A 14935-nucleotide genomic window follows, 5' to 3' on the forward strand; every position below is an offset into this window, starting at 1 on the left:
GCAGAGCTCATCCCATGTGACACGGTACTGCTGGCAGCGGGGACCCATGGCAGCCGACGGCCTCTTCTGTTTCCCTATCCACAGGATTTTTGACCTCTGGTGTGGAAAACCGCTCCCACGCAGCTGCCAAGCAAGCAGCAAGGGCTGGACCGGGGAAGGAGTCGATAAATCGCTTTACAGGGAATTATCGCAAGAGCGAGCTCCATCAGTGCACCGCAGGCGGTACAAGCACACAAGATTTGGGTCTGTTTTCTCTGCACCTCGCAGGGCTGAGCGCGTCGCTCCAGGGGAGGGACAGAGAGACACCGTCAGCACTGCGGGGCTGAGCTGCCCAGGGAACAGCGGGAGACGGAGCTCTGCCCGCGGTGGGGTGACCTGGGCTAGGGCAGGGACCCGCCACGGCAGGGCGTGCGGGCAGCCCCATAAATACCCGTAAATACCACAGAGCTGCTGGGCAGCGCGTGCCCCCGTCGTCACCGTGCAGCCCTGGGCTACGGGCACTGACTCCATCACCCTGACGCTACTCCCACGTTGGGCACGGCCCGGACCACAGGGGTGGTCGCTGAAATGTCCTCATTCGCCCTGTGCCAGGGCAAGAGGGAGCCCTGAATGTCGCCAGCAGATCCTGCCCCTCCTGCCCGGCTCCTGGGCTGCCCTGGGGTGTGTGGCAGCGTGCTCAGCCGTCCTGGGGCTGCCGGTGGGGCTGGTGGGTGCTGTGGGGCAGGGCCCGTGGGCCTGCCCTGAGGGGGACAGCGGGGCCGTGACAGCAGGGGCAGGCAGCTGCCCGCCACGCTGCCTCCCCCTGCCAGCTCTGCAGGGGGCAGGAAGGTGACAACACACAGCCCTGCAGCTCCCGCCACCCCCAAATTACCCCCCCCACACACACACACACGCCACTGCCGCAGGGACGGGGCCGCGCTGGCCCCCCGTGCAGCCTGGGGCAGGCAGAGCCATCCTGCCCAGCCGGGCACTCGCAGCGCTGCCAGGAAAGGGGGGGCAGGGATGTGCTGGGGAGAGGGCGAAGGGCAGGCGCTGGGGTGACCCTGTAACCCGGCGTGGGACGCGCTGGCACCCCCAGACCTGCTTTCCGGGCTGGATCCAAGCCTCCGCCGCACCATTCCCTTGGGGAAAAAAAGCACTGCCCTTGCCTGCACAGCCCTGCCCTGCCTTCCCCGGGGAAGGGAATCCTGGAAAAGGAGCTGGGTTGGGGAAAAGGGGAAAGGGAAAGTAACAAGGGAGGGAGGTTGTGCGAACTGAGCAGCCCAGCGGACACGAGGGGCCGGGCGCGGGCAGGGAGGAGCGGTGCGGGCAGGGACACGAGGGGCCGGGCGCGGGCAGGGAGGAGCGGTGCGGGCAGGGACACGAGGGGCCGGGCGCGGGCAGGGAGGGGCCGGGTGCGGGCAGGGAGGGAGGAGCGGTGCGGGCAGGGACACGAGGGGCCGGGCGCGGGCAGGGAGGGGCCGGGCGCGGGCAGGAGCGCGCAGCCAGGCGCGAGGGCGCTCTGATTGGCGGGACGGCCCTGACGTCACCCCCGGTGCTTTCGGTTTCTCGGGAAGTGCCGGAGCCGAAGCCTCGGATGTTCTGAGGCGGCCGAAGGAGCCGCGATGGCGGCGCGTTCGGGGGTCGGTCCCGTACCTGAGTTTTCAGGTAAGGCCATGTCCTGGTCCTCACTGACCACCTGGTGCAGTGAGGCTGGTGGAGCTGCGCGGTGGCGAGTGTGGGACCTCAGCTCGCTGCCCGGTGGTGAGCGCGTCCCTGCCGCGGTTCATGGAGGAGGATGTGGAAGTTGCGGTGTGGGAGGATGTGGTAGTACACGGGGGGACCAGGGCAGCCAATGGGATTGGTAAGGTTGGGTGAAGGCTGCCTGAGGATGGCTCCTTCTCTCAAACATGAGCCAGAAATGATGATGTCTTCCAACTTTTCCACTCGCAGGCTTAGCCCTAAGGGAGCTGGTGCCAGACGAGGCCTCGACAAGTGCGGAGGTGAGGTCTCGCAGGACGTGATGCCTGAGGCTGGGGTGCCTGAGTGAGGAGGAGCAGCATGGGGCTGGGGAGGAAGGCACGGCTGCAGCGCGCGGGCTCACAGCCAGCCCGGCAGACGGGGGGAGGTCCAGCACTGCCTGGTGCCACCACAGCCCCAGGCTGGGTGGCAGGAGCTGCTGCCCCCGCACCCAGGAGAGGACCTCACCCCGCCAGCAGGCCAGGCGGGCACAGCTCCCATGCCGGCCTGTTTCCTCCCTGCAGGAGCGGGGAGCAGGGCCAGCACTGCACTGATGCTGGAGATGTTGCTTGTGCTCTCCGAAGACCTCTCCTGCTGCCTCCAGCAGGCAGGCACGGCTGGAGGGGAGAAAGACAGCTTGTGAGCGCTTTCCCCTATGTTCTCCTCTGCAGGTGAGCTATGATTTTGGACAATTCCATAGCAGTCTAAACATGGACTCACCATGGAAGGGAAACTGCCAGGACTGCCTGGGGGAGGTAAGGGCTTTGCCGGTCCTGGCAGGGCACTGTTGCACCCGAAGGAAATGGCACACCAGGGAGCCTGGGACTGACCCTGGCTGTCACCTGGGAGGTTGGGTGAGCCTTCAAAACCTGTTATTCACAGCAATTCTTCACCTGCCAGAAAAGTCCGGTCCATTTTGCTATGCTAACTCAGCACGGGCTGCCCCAGCTTCCGAGTTCATGGGAAGACAAATTCCACTTGCTCACATCCCAAATTTATTCTTGCTGCTAAACATTTTGTCTGCCTGTGGCCACTGTCCTGTCTGCTGATACCCCATGGCAGAGAGGGAAAAGCCCAGGCTTTACTCCCAAGAAAGTCAGCAGCCAACACTTTCTCTCTTGGGAAACAGAAACTTTCCTATCTGGAATTCCCATTTGCAAAATTCATCCTAAAAGTCAGTGGGTGAAACACGTAGTTTGGAGCTCTGGGAGCTGCTCTGCATGTCCAACATGCACGTCCATCTTTCCTACTGATGCGTGGGGGACGCGTGGACTAACCGATGCCTTCCTTACCCCAGTGGTGTCTGCCCGAGTGGGGTGAGCGTTCCGTCCTCCTTGCTGTGCCTGCACGTGGGATTTCTCTTGGGCACCACTACAGGCATCCGCATTAAAGGGGTCATGAGCCTCAGATGTGGCCGGTGCTTCTTTTGGCTCTCAGGGCAGAGGAGTTGCCAGGCAATGACTCTTCTGGCCTCTTCGCTGGTGAGAGTGGTGCCTTTCTGGGCACCAGGCAGCAGCTGCTGATCCCCTGCTGCTGCTTGCGAGGCTCCAAAGTCCCACGCCAAGCTGCATCGTGTTTCACTGTAAATCCCAGCACTCCTCCTGCAAGCAGCACCCAGTGCACAACATGCCGTTCAGTCCCAAACCGGCCACGCTTGTGTTGCAGGATCTTCCAGAAGTGACACCGAGGAGAATCCGTGACTTGCTGGGACACCACACTGCGTACCGGTAAGAGCTGTCGGGCGAAGCGGGAGCACCTTCCAAAAGCCCCGTCCCAGGTGGCATGAGCCTGTCGTCCCTCCCACCTGCAGAGCTCGCCTCCCTGGTGCAGGCATCTTCCGGTGCTCCATCACAGGCCTCGGCTTCGAGGTGAAGTCGGCAGTGACCGTCACCTACAGATACAACACCTGGACCACGCACCTGAGCAAGGCTGACCAGGAAATGTGGATGCCTGCCGGACCCCTCTTCCACATCGAGGTGCAGCCCGGGGTTGTGCAGGCAGTGCGTCTCCCCCACTTCATCTGCCTGGCAGGTACGGCAGCCACAGGGACCTGGGTCTCCCGAGCCACCATCCCTCAGCCCGTCTGCCCCCAGCGACATCTCTGGCTCCTTGGAGACCTCTCTCTCCAGACAGAGCCAAATTCTCCCTTCCCTCCAAGGTCCTGTGTACCCCCTTGTATTCCTCCGCTTTGCTTTAGCGTCCTTCATCCTTCCCTCGTGTTCTATCAAGCCTTCAGCGGTCCCTTCCCCAGCTCCCGCTCCACACCACCAGCCTCTCCTTGCCCACCCTCTCCTCCCAGCTGCCGCGGTGACCCCTGGGCACTACCCCAGCCCAGCTGCACACCAGCCGCCGGGCTCCCCCGCAGAGCTTCTCAGCTCTTTGCACCTCTGGCAGCTGTGGATGGCGACGGCTGTCCCCGCTCTGCCCCAGCGGGACGGGAGCCGACCAGCTGCACCCACCCACAGGCTGGACCACCCCGGGTGGGATGCAGTGGGTCGGAGGTGGCCTGGGCAGAAGAATAAGTGGAACAAAATAGTCCATTTTCACCCAGGCAACACGAGGAGCCACAAGGCTTGGATCTGAGCCCTCTCTCTTAGTGAGCCACTGTTAATGAGCAGAGAAAGAGCATCAGCACCTGCAGCTGGGCTGCAGAGCATGCAAAGGAGTCCCAGTCCCCCGTGCGGGGATGCCCTGACGCAGGCAGTGGGTGTGCTGGCCGAGGGACTCTTCCTGGCAAGTCCGCAACGGAGCGCGCTGCGAAAGGAGTTTCTTGTTGCGTGGCTCCACCTCCCACCCAGGGCCCAGCAAGCGCAGTCGTGTCAGCTGAACCGTGGTTCTGCGCACTCTTCACTGGCACGGGTGCGCTAAGCAACGTGCTGCGATTGTATCAGTCTGTCGGGTGAACAGCAAAGTGTGCTCCAGAGATAACCCGGGTGACTGGACGTCAGCAGAGCTCTCTGACCCAGTAACCCCTCGGGATGTCACCGTGGGATGTTCAGGCTGCCCTGGTGATGAAAAACCATCACGCAGCGACTGCCTCCCTGGTACGCAGTGGTGTGGCGCTTGTACGCAGGATGCTGCACGGGTGCAGTCTGACAATTTTCACGGTCCCAAGCTGCCACCTTGAGATTTGCAGTTTCCTGAACCCGCAGGAGGGCTGCCAAAGGCCTGCCACTCCCTGCTGAACCCCAAAAGCTCGGGGTACACATGGGACCTAAAGCAGAGCATGTCATCGTGTGGGGGCACACGTCTCCTTTCTGCTGCTGAAGCCTTCAAGAGGAGGAGGCGGCCTGAGAGGGTGCCAGGAAGAACAAACAGAACCTTGTTGCCTTTGCCGTCTCTTGCAGAAGACGTAAATACCAGCCTGTGCTCCATTGCCCACTTTGAGTCTGGGAAGATGACCCTGGAGAGTCCGACCAGACTGATGGCTTTCTCTGCTGTCCTGGAGAATCCCAGCTTCTCAGCGCTCGGGGTGCTTTGGAGGAAGATACGTTCAGCCTTCTGTTCACTCCCTGTGCACTCTTTGGTGTTGATCTTCCAGCAGCTCAATGCTGCAAGTACAACTCTTCACCTCTACCTGATCCCAGATGACAAGTCCGTGAAGCGGGTAAGGTGGAGGGAGCTTGACCAGGTTAAAAAAGGACGATATCTGGGGTGGCTGCAGTAGCAGGGCCTGGATTTGATAAGCAGAGATGCCTCCCAGTTTTTCTGCCACCAGCCTCTGATTCACACGCAGTCCTGTGCCCCCATCTCCCGCCACATCTCCCCCACTCTCCTCTTTCCCAGATGCCTCCAGGAATTGTGTTTCTGGCTGGCGCAGCGTGTCCTAGCGCGAGTGAAGCCATGGCACAGGGTGCTCTGCCGCACGGAGCAGGTGTAGGACTTGCTGGCCACTGCTGGTGCAGCAGTCGGTGGCTGCATGCCAGCCGTTCTCCCGAGGGGTGCGAGCCCTTCCCCCTTTCTCAGAGGGACAGGGCACCACCCTGCCCCGGTTCCTGCCTGCGCACGGGAGGTTCCTGCCTGTGCCGAGCGGGAGCTGCCTGCCCGCAGCACTGCCTGCAGTCCACCCAGCGGTCTCTTCTGACTGCGTCGGTCTCTTCTCTTCTTGACTTTCCAAGGGCTACCTCCAGTTCACAGCTCTTGGGTTTTTTCCTCTCTCAAAAGCAATGCTTGATGTTTACAGGCCATTGAAGAACAAGAAGTGAATTGGAATTCAAAGCTTATTCCCAAGCCTCCTCCATTCAGAACTCTGTTCTTGGGCCGCAATTACCGTGTGACCAGTACAAAGCAGGCAGAGATAACACCTGAAGTAAGTGGAATTGTTCCTTTTTTTTTTTTTTTTTTTTTTAGTGAAATAGACAATACAAGAAGTCTCTGTCTTCAGCCATATTCTGCTACCAGAACATGTCTTACTGGGTCTCAGAGCCAGAGGTGCAGGGAGCTGTACTGGGTACAAGTGGCAAAGGTATTTCATGACGCACGTCCCCAGGAGGAGCATGGAGCCCACCCCAAAGCCGCAAAGGGGCTGTGTTTGGTTTTCCTTATGGCAGAAATCACAACGTGGGACTTGTTGGACTTGCCATAGCTGCGTAGCAAGAAGGGATTTCAGAGCTGTTGGCTCAGGTGTGGTCCCAAGTCCTTAATCCTCATCTCCTCTGCAGTGACTTTCCTTCAGCTTAGGAGTGGGACTGGAGAGAGACTTTCTCTCTATGCCATGATGTGACATAACTTCTTTCTCTATGGAAAATCCATTTGGGAATTTCTGATTTTGAGCACCGTGCCCTGTGGCAATTGGATTGCAATGTCTGGGAAAATCTGGGAAGGTTTGGCCGTTTAGTCCTTGTGGTTACTTGCTTTGTACAGGAGTTTGTGACATCCTGGGAGCAGCTGATGGCAGTCCAACAGGGCGTTCGTGGCTGGTTACAAAAATCTCCTTTCGTGGGTCTGCACTGCACCATAATAATGAAACGGGAGCCAGAGAAGCTTAGGTTGGATGGGGTCTCGGGAGGTCTCTGGTCAAAGCATGTGAGTTTTAAAGTTAGATCAAAGTGCTCAGGGCCGTGTCCGGTCAAGGTTGAATATCTCCAAGGATGGAGACACCACAGCCTCTCTGGGTCTCTAGTCCCCTGTTGTAGCGCCCTCATTGTGATCCCCCCCTCCCTTATCTATTATCTAATCGGAGTTTCTGTTGCTGCAGCCTGTGCCTCTTGCCTCTCATCTCATCGCTGTGCACCTCCAGGAGGCTGGCTCTGTCTTTTCTTTAGTCCCCCTTCGTGTAGTTAAAGACAGTGATTAGTTCTCCCCGTTACTTTCTCTTCCTCTGCCTCTGTGTATCGTGCACGCCAGCCTGGAGCTCCAGGATGTCCACATCTTTCTTGTACTGGAAAGCCCCAAACTGGACCCAGTGCCCAAATGCGGCCTCGCCAGTGCTGAGCAGGGGGAAGGAATCCCTGACCTCACTGTTTTGGCTGTGATCTTGCTAATACAGACGGGGACGTGGCCAGCTTTGCTGCCCGGGCACAGTGCTGACTCCTGTTCGACTTGCATGCCCACCAGGGCTCCCGAGTCCTTCCCTGTGAAGCTGATTTCTGTGTCCACCCAGTGCCCGGGCTCCCGTCTGATGTGGGGCTATTCCATCCCAGATGCAGGACTCTACATTTGCCTTTGCCAAATTGCATGAGCTTCCTGCCAGCAAGTTCTCCAGCCTTTCCGGGTTGGCATCCCTCCCCTCCAGCTTATTCATCATCTCCCCTTCCAGCTACAACCCTGTTACCGAGCTGAGCGCGGCCCCAGACAGCCAGGACCTTCAGCTTAATTCAGACACAGTCTTAAACCCATGAATCGCGAGGAAGGATTTGGTTTTCCTGCTTCCTGGAATGGCCAGGGAGTAACTGGGCCCTCTGCCTTGAAGAGTGGTTGTAAAGATGACGGAGCCAAGCTCCCGGCCGTGTCAGGTAAAAGAGGTAAAAGCCGTAAGCTGCAAACTGAGAAGTTTGGGCGAAACGTTAGGAAAAACTTCATCACTCGGTGGAGATGCAGCCATCAGAGAGGGCCAGAAGGTGGTGAATCTCTGCTGAAAATGGAGGTTTTCAGTAACCAGCTGGACAAAGCCCCAGCTGAGCAGATCTAGACTTGATGTTGGTCCATCTTTGAGAGGTAGGTCAGATGAGACACTCCAGAGGTCCCTTCCAACGAAAATTTGGTTGGTGCAGTGCAGCAGAGCCCTGACGTGCATCTTCCCTTGTCTTTCCTCTTGCTGGTACGGCCAGGAAACGCAGGATGAAGCATGGGAATTCACTGCAGCTCCCCACGGTGACAGAGACTCAACTTGCTTCCTACCTTTGCAGGAACAGTTGCCACTTTGCCACAAGAATCTGAACGAACAGCAGCCCTTTGTCGAGATTTACATTGCGGACATGGGAGGGGGAACTGGGCTCCACATGACAGACACGCGCGATGGCACTGAGGTCTGGCAGGCATCACTGAGATCAGGTAGGAGCAGCAGGTCCATCTGGGTCTCATTCACCTTAGCAAAAGCGGAGGGGCACCACCGAAGCAGGTCTCGCACATTTTGTGGTCGCAGTCGTCCGTGCATCCCGCAGGGAAAGCAAACCTGCGTGGGCAGCAATTGGCCGCTGAAGAACAGGGACCTGAAAGGACACCCCGATGGCAGTAGAGCGGAGCTTCAGATTTAACGTGGAGTTTCAGATGCTGGGGTTTAAGAGAGCGTGACGGAGCTATTGGTGTCTCTGTGCTCTCTTGACTACTGTTTGCATAGAAATCTTACTTATTTGTAAAAGTCCGTTAACCCCCACGGCCGTGCTAGTGCAAGCACTGTGCGATGCAGAGGAGGTAAGGAGAATGCCACGATTTTAGTGAAAATCAACATCTTAAAAAACCGACGTGTTCCAGCCAGCACTAACTGTTCCAGGTCTGCTGGTGCGACACCAACGTGTGAAGCAAGACCCAGAGCCACAGGATGGGGGTGAGGCCAGGTGGACCAGAGCCTGCCTTCACCACAGGCCTCTGCTCACGGCGGCGTCACAAAGGTGGCACGCAGCAAGCCTGCTGGTGGCGTGGGGACTGCTCTGGTGGCATCAAGAGACTGTGGCTTACAACTGCTCTGCTTTAGGGCTGACTGTACTGACCTGAGTCCCATGCAGAACTTCAGCCGGGACAGCGGGTGGTGGAGGCAGAAGAAGCGGGGTTAGCAATGGCGGGTGCCAAGACTTGTGTTCGCGTGTCCTCTGGCAGGACAGAGGCGCACCCAGCTCCAGAGCAGCAGGTTCCTAATCTCCTTGCCTCTCTGCCCAGCTGCTGCCGGGCCAGCTCAGCAGCCACCACATGTGCCACTAACGTCACGTAGCAGCACCCACCCCTGGGGTCCCCTGTGGGGAAGCTTGGCAGAGGAGCTGCGGGCAGCAGCATCCCGCAGGCGTGGGGTACGGTACCGCTCTGTGGGCCTCGGCACCCCGTCTCTGTTAGTCTAATGTGGCACCTCCTAAAAGTAACCCCTGCCGCCGTGCAGAGCCCAGGACCTTGGCCGAGTTCAGAGACGGGCAGGAGCGGGTGACGGCTTCGTGGAGGATTAGGTACCTGGGGAAGATCTTGTGGAAGATTAGGCACCATCATTTCGGTGATGGCACCTGCGGTGATCTCTCTCCTTTCTCTTTCAGGTGATATTGACCACTCTGCGCGTGTCTTCAAGGCCTCGTCAGGTCAGTACCGTGTTTCGGAGCTGCGCCTCTGGAGTCTGAATCTCTTTCTTTGGAGCCCTCTGTCCTCTGGTTTATCAGCCTCTTTTCCCAGCCTTATGATAGTTTCTAGACAAAAAGCCGTAAAGCTGCAACCTCAAACTTCTATTCCCACCCTGTCGACAGCACGTTCTGTGCCGCGCTGGTGGGTAAAGCGGCGTAGTGCAGGTGACCCTCCTAACTGGTTTGCCTTTTCTGGGGCCAGACGTGCTGCTGTGACGGAGAATGAGCTGCAGCTAGTAAAGTTCCCGGTCCGTAGCTAACGTTCCACTGGAGTTGCAGTGAGTGGTCCAGCTGCCGCATCCCATACAGCCAGCTTGGGGGCTGGCAGCCCCTGTGCCAAACGGGAGTGTTTTCCATGAGAGCCATGCCTCTGGGGAGGAGCCCGCGGCCGGGCGTTGGCAGAGGGGACAGCAGGGCCGGGAGTTTCTGACCAAGGGGCTTTGCTTTCTAGTTGCTTCAAATACAGTGACAACAACCTGCTGCCCAGCGGTTTTCAACATATTGTCCCAGCCGAATCTCTCCAGGGCCACAACACTTCATCATCGCCTCTTGCATCTCGTCTTGCTGACAAAAGGCCAGATCCAAGAGGACACCCAGGCACCTCAGCCACAGGTTGAAGCAGATAGGCCTGGCTTGCTTAGACACAAATTTGGAAATTTCAGCTTTATTCTTTTTCCTTGCCACGCGTGTGGAATCACCACGCTGGCCTACAGCCTGCCCAAGAGTACCAGGAGAGGGGGGTGGCAGACAAAAGCAAGGACAAGTCAAGGGGCAACAGCTCTCAACTGAGAGAGGGCAGGTTTAGGTTGGACATGAGGAAGGAATTTTTCACTCTGAGGGGGGTGAGCCCCTGGCCCAGGTTGCCCAGAGAAGCTGTGGCTGCCCCATCCCTGGAGGGGTTCAAGGCCAGGTTGGACGGGGCTTGGGGCAACCTGGGCTGGTGGGAGGTGTCCCTGCCCAGGGCAGGGGGTGGCACTGGGTGGGTTTTAAGGTGCCTTCAACCCAAACCATCCTGTGATTCTACAAGGAGACGCCCGTCTGGGTGCCCACCTCAGCCTCACGTAGGAGGGCTGGGTGGAGCTTGGGAGCAGAAGCCGGGCAGCGCTGCCCACCACGCTGACCCGCGGCTTGCTCAGCACTCCGCCGGCATCGGCTGCCTTTCCAGGCTCTGTTTCTTTACAAACCACTTGGAATCCTCCGAGAGTTCAGAGCTTTGAGGGACCTGTGCTCTGAGTTAGGAGGTCCTCACCTTGCAGGGCAGGGGGTAGGACGGCAACTTCGTGCCCAGACGCTGTAGGAATCCCAGAGGGGACAGTTGCTGGCAGCTGATGGGGGCTACCACCGACCTCACCTCCCCCAGCTCTGGCTTCGCATTCCTGCCCCCTTCCTTGCCCTGCCTCCAGTGCTCCCACCGCTGGTGCACAGGGGACCCATCCTTTTTGGTGGAGGGATGGAGACACGTGGCTGTGGGACAGAGTGCGTAGCCGTGGTGTCCGCTGGCTTAGGGTGCCACGTACCACAGCGTGGCACTTGCCTGCGGCTGCCTGGCCACATGCAGCACAGTAACGTGGGCTTGGTGTCTGCTAGGTGCAGCCTTCCTGATGGAGTACAAAACCGCACTTTGCTCCAGGATGAGGCAGCTCCCCACCATTCTGCTGCGGTTACGGGATGCAGATGTCATCAACAGCGACGAAGAGGAGGAGGTGCTAGGTCAAGATACAAGTAAAAAGAAGAATCGAGTTTTGCTGGAGCTAGTTAAGAAGAAAGGGGTGCGGGCCCAGGAGCGGCTCTACCAGATCCTCCAGGTGGTAGACCCATACCTCATGGAAGACCTGGAGTTCAGCTAGGCCGGGGAAAGCGGTCTGCGTTTGCTCCCGTTACTCAGCTTACGGGAGTAAGTTTACCACTGGTAAGTTTACCAGTGCCTGAATTCTGACCTCTCGATGCCAAATCCATGGTGCAAATCAGCAATAAGCCTTCTGAACCACCCCGTCTCAGGCCTGCCTTGCTGGGCTGACTTGGTTGCCACTGGTGGGAAGCTGCTGGAACAAGAGACCTTGGTTCCCGATGCAGTGCCAATATCTCGGCCCTGCCTGCCTCCCTGCCACAGGCAGCTGTTGGCAGAGGACCTCCCCTCAAAACAGGTGCCTCAAGCTCAACCTCCCCACCCTCAGTGTCCGTGGGCGCTTCTCACGGCTGGAAGGGGGGAGCCGCTTTTCCCCGTAGCGCTGTCTGCAAAGGCTGGTTCTCGCGCGCGAGCCGCAGCAAGCCAGAGATGGTGATAGGAACCCGTATCAACATCAAGCTCCAGCCCAGTTTACCCAAATGACCCAAATTCACTGAAGGAGCAAACGAGCATCCTGACCCCAGCAGCAGTGGGTGAGGGACATCCCCCCACCCAAAGAAGCCATGGAAAACAGCAAGATGAGAGATACAGGTTCACGCAACCTCAGGGAAGGTCCGCCTCAATAGCAGCTCCTTTACGTTCAAAAGAAAGCCAGCGGACCGTTTTTAAATCACATCCGTAGTGTCCATAACGTCAGTTCCTTTCTGGGTCGTGTGGATGCCTTCACTGGTGGTGTCCTCCTGCTGCTGAACACGCCGCTCGGGGCAGGAGCAGTCTGCTCTGGTGTCCAGTGGCTAAGAAGAGATTTTTTTTTTTTTTTTTTTTTTTTTTTTTTTTTGTGTCAAGCTCAGGTGAAATTCAGCCTTGCCGAAGTGGAGAGAGCAACTTCTGGAAGCTCAAAGGAGCTTCCAGGGAGTGTTGAGTGGAACGGTCCCACCACACGCTCTGGGGCTTTGTGGGGTGGAAATGAGACTGCTGTCTCCAGTATTGCTTTGTATTTATTCCTTCTCGTAAACGCCTGGAGAACACGTCGCTGCTGGAACGTGCGATTGGAGCGTGTCTCTGCTCCGCTGAGGGTTGAGGACCTTCAGTGCAGTCCGGGACAGTACGAAGGGGAGCCAGGAGGAGCAAAGGGGAGGCAGAAAGGGGGGTAAAAGGGGCCACTCAAGTATAAACTGGGGCCAGTGTGGCCGAGCCCTGGGCCTGGCTGCTATGCTCTGTCCTATCTCTTTAAATATATTATATATATATGTGCTTATATTATACATATATATGTAATATAGCTTTCTTTTCCTCCACAATATAAATATATCAGAAGTACTCAACATGGATTGACCAAGGGGAAATCACGTCTGAGCAGTCTGACAGCCTTCTATGACGGCGTGGCTGGATGGACAGACAAGGGGGGGGCAGTGGGTGGTGTCTGCCTTGACTTCAGCGAGGCGTTCGACACGGTGTCCCACAGCATCCTCACGGGGAAGCTTAGGAAGTGTGGGTTGGATGAAGGGACAGTGGGGTGCATTGAAAACTGGTTGAAAGACAGAGCTCAGGGGGTCGCGATTAGGGGCACGGAGCCTGGTTGGAGGTCAGTGAGGAGCGGTGTTCCCCAGGGGTCAGTGCTGGGGCCAGACCTCTTCAATACATTCATCAGTGCCCTGGAAGAAGGGACAGAGCGCACCCTCAGCAGGTTCACTGATGACACAAAGCTGGGGGGGGTGGCTGACACCCCAGAAGGCCGTGCCGCCATCCAGAGAGACCTGGCCAGGCTGGAGAGTTGGGCGGAGAGAAACCTGGGGAAATTCAACCAGGGCAAGTGCAGGGTGCTGCACCTGGGGAGGAATAACCCCCCGCACCAGGACAGGGTGGGGGTGACCTGCTGGAGGGCAGCTCTGTGGAAAGAGACCTGGGAGTCCTGGGGGACAACGGGATGCCCATGAGCCAGCAGTGGGCCCTGGTGGCCAAGGAGGCCAATGGCATCCCGGGGGGCATCAGGAAGAGTGTGGCCAGCAGGTGGAGGGAGGTCATCCTCCCCCTCTGCTCTGCCCTGGGGAGGCCACATCTGGAGCGCTGGGTCCAGTTCTGGGCTCCCCGGTTCAAGAGGGACAGGGAACTGCTGGAGAGGGGACAGCAAAGGGCTACCAAGATGCTGAGGGGACTGGAGCATCTCTCTTGTGAAGAAAGGCTGAGGGATTTGGGTCTCTTGAGTCTGGAAAAAAGACAGCTGAGGGGGGACCTTATCAACGCTTATAAATACTGAAAGGGGGGGTGTCAGGAGGACGGGGCCAGGCTCTTCTCAGTGGTGCCCAGGGACAGGACAAGGGGTAACGGGCACAAACTTGACCATGGGAAGTTCCATCCCAACATGAGGAGGAACTTCTTTGCTGTGAGGGTGGCAGAGCCCTGGCACAGGCTGCCCAGAGAGGTGGGGGAGTCTCCGTCTCTGGAGACATTCCAACCCCGCCTGGAGGCGTTCCTGTGCCACCTGCTGTGGGTGACCCTGCTCTGGCCGGGAGCTGGACCGGGCGATCTCCAGAGGTCCCTGCCAACCCCAACCATTCTGTGATTCTGTGTGATTAAATGTTTTTGTAACTATTCCTCTGCGTCGTCTCACTCTGCCCCGGGTGAGCGTGTGCTGCAAGGACCAAGTGCCGGCTACTGGTGGGACCTGCGTGTTCGTCAAGGGATTTGGCGTCACCTCCTGGAGTGAGTGGGGGTCTCTAACCTCCAGCCACGGGGTGGGAACGGTGTCCCCAGAACTAGCTGCTGGGGGGGGCGGTGTGAGGCGAACGAGGGGCTCCGTGTGTCACAGCCTGTGACGGGCGGGGGTGGGGGCTGTGCCTCTGCGTTCACCAGCCTGGGCCTGCTGGTGAGCCGAGGGCCCACGGCGTGGGGCTGGGGGCTGGGGACCGGGCAGGGAGCTGGGGGGACGGAGGGGCCGTGCCGGTGCTCGGGGCCCCCGCGAGTGTGTGTGCGGCTGTGACCCCCGGGGGTGCGTGTGCTGCACGAGTGACCACCAGCCCCGAGGAGGGGGGACGGGGCTGGTGGGGGAGGGGGGTCCGGGGCGCGGGCGCTGCTGCTGTGGGTCCTGTGGTGGTGTGGGTCCTGTGATGGTGTGGGTCCTGTGATGGTGTGACGGTGTGGGTCCGTGATGGTGTGGGTCCTGTGGTGGTGTGATGGTGTGGGTCCGTGATGGTGTGGTGGTGTGGGTTGTGTGATGGTGTGGGTCCATGATGGTGTGGGTCCTGTGATGGTGTGGGTCCACGATGGTGTGGGTCCTGTGGTGGTGTGATGGTGTGGGTCCTGTGATGGTGTGAGTCCATGATGGTGTGGGTCCTGTGGTGGTGTGATGGTGTGGGTCCATGATGGTGTGTGTCCGTGATGGTGTGATGGTGTGGGTCCATGATGGTGTGGGTCCCGTGCGCGGGCGCTGATGACGGCAGCGCCTCTCCAGTGCCGGTCTGTCTGTGCGCCCCGTGTCTGTGTGTCCACCCCGGGACACGTCCCTGGGACCCTGGGACATGTGCGCAGCTTCGCTGCTGGTTGAACCCACAAGGGGAAAGGGGCAGACGCATCCCCCGGCCCGGGCAGGGACCCCGGGTCCCTGGGCTCCCGC

General features: G+C 58.8%; 2 protein-coding genes across 6 annotated transcripts in view; both read left to right on the forward strand.

Moving 5' to 3' along the window:
• Window positions 1-1556: 1556 nt before the first annotated feature.
• Window positions 1557-13957, forward strand: LOC128917170 (NACHT, LRR and PYD domains-containing protein 1a allele 5-like). Of its 5 annotated transcripts, XM_054219828.1 has the most exons (11): window positions 1557-1647; window positions 1933-1982; window positions 2391-2474; window positions 3385-3446; window positions 3530-3750; window positions 5067-5326; window positions 5903-6028; window positions 8067-8211; window positions 9396-9437; window positions 9928-10088; window positions 11064-11212. In XM_054219828.1, the coding sequence occupies exons 1-11, from the start codon at window positions 1605-1607 to the stop codon at window positions 11076-11078; spliced, it is 1209 nt and encodes a 402-aa protein (XP_054075803.1). In that variant the 5' UTR covers window positions 1557-1604; the 3' UTR covers window positions 11079-11212. The 5 variants fall into 5 exon arrangements, with proteins under 5 accessions (XP_054075803.1, XP_054075802.1, XP_054075798.1 ...); XM_054219827.1 differs by lacking the exon at window positions 9928-10088 and having other exon boundaries at window positions 11064-13957; XM_054219823.1 differs by lacking the exon at window positions 11064-11212 and having other exon boundaries at window positions 9928-11044.
• A 767-nt stretch (window positions 13958-14724) lies between these two features.
• The window catches only part of POLE (DNA polymerase epsilon, catalytic subunit), a 34866-nt gene continuing 34655 nt past the window's right edge, over window positions 14725-14935 (forward strand). Inside the window, exon 1 of the mRNA XM_054219800.1 lies at window positions 14725-14778. Coding sequence (XP_054075775.1) covers window positions 14725-14778 — 54 coding nt within the window. The remainder of the gene's footprint in view (window positions 14779-14935) is intronic.

The sequence above is a fragment of the Rissa tridactyla genome, chromosome 13 (genome assembly GCF_028500815.1).
Source record: "Rissa tridactyla isolate bRisTri1 chromosome 13, bRisTri1.patW.cur.20221130, whole genome shotgun sequence".
In the NCBI taxonomy this organism is placed as follows: domain Eukaryota; kingdom Metazoa; phylum Chordata; class Aves; order Charadriiformes; family Laridae; genus Rissa; species Rissa tridactyla.

What these genes read in the sequence shown, in the direction of transcription:
- LOC128917170 (XM_054219823.1), top strand. Translation starts at nt 1,605, where the DNA reads ATGGCGGCGCGTTCGGGGGTCGGTCCCGTACCTGAGTTTTCAG. An exon ending in GCCAGGACTGCCTGGGGGAG is followed by an intron (nt 2,475 to 3,384) that starts GTAAGGGCTTTG and finishes CTTGTGTTGCAG; the next exon opens with GATCTTCCAGAAGTGACACC. An exon ending in TGTCTTCAAGGCCTCGTCAG is followed by an intron (nt 9,438 to 9,927) that starts GTCAGTACCGTG and finishes TTTGCTTTCTAG; the next exon opens with TTGCTTCAAATACAGTGACA.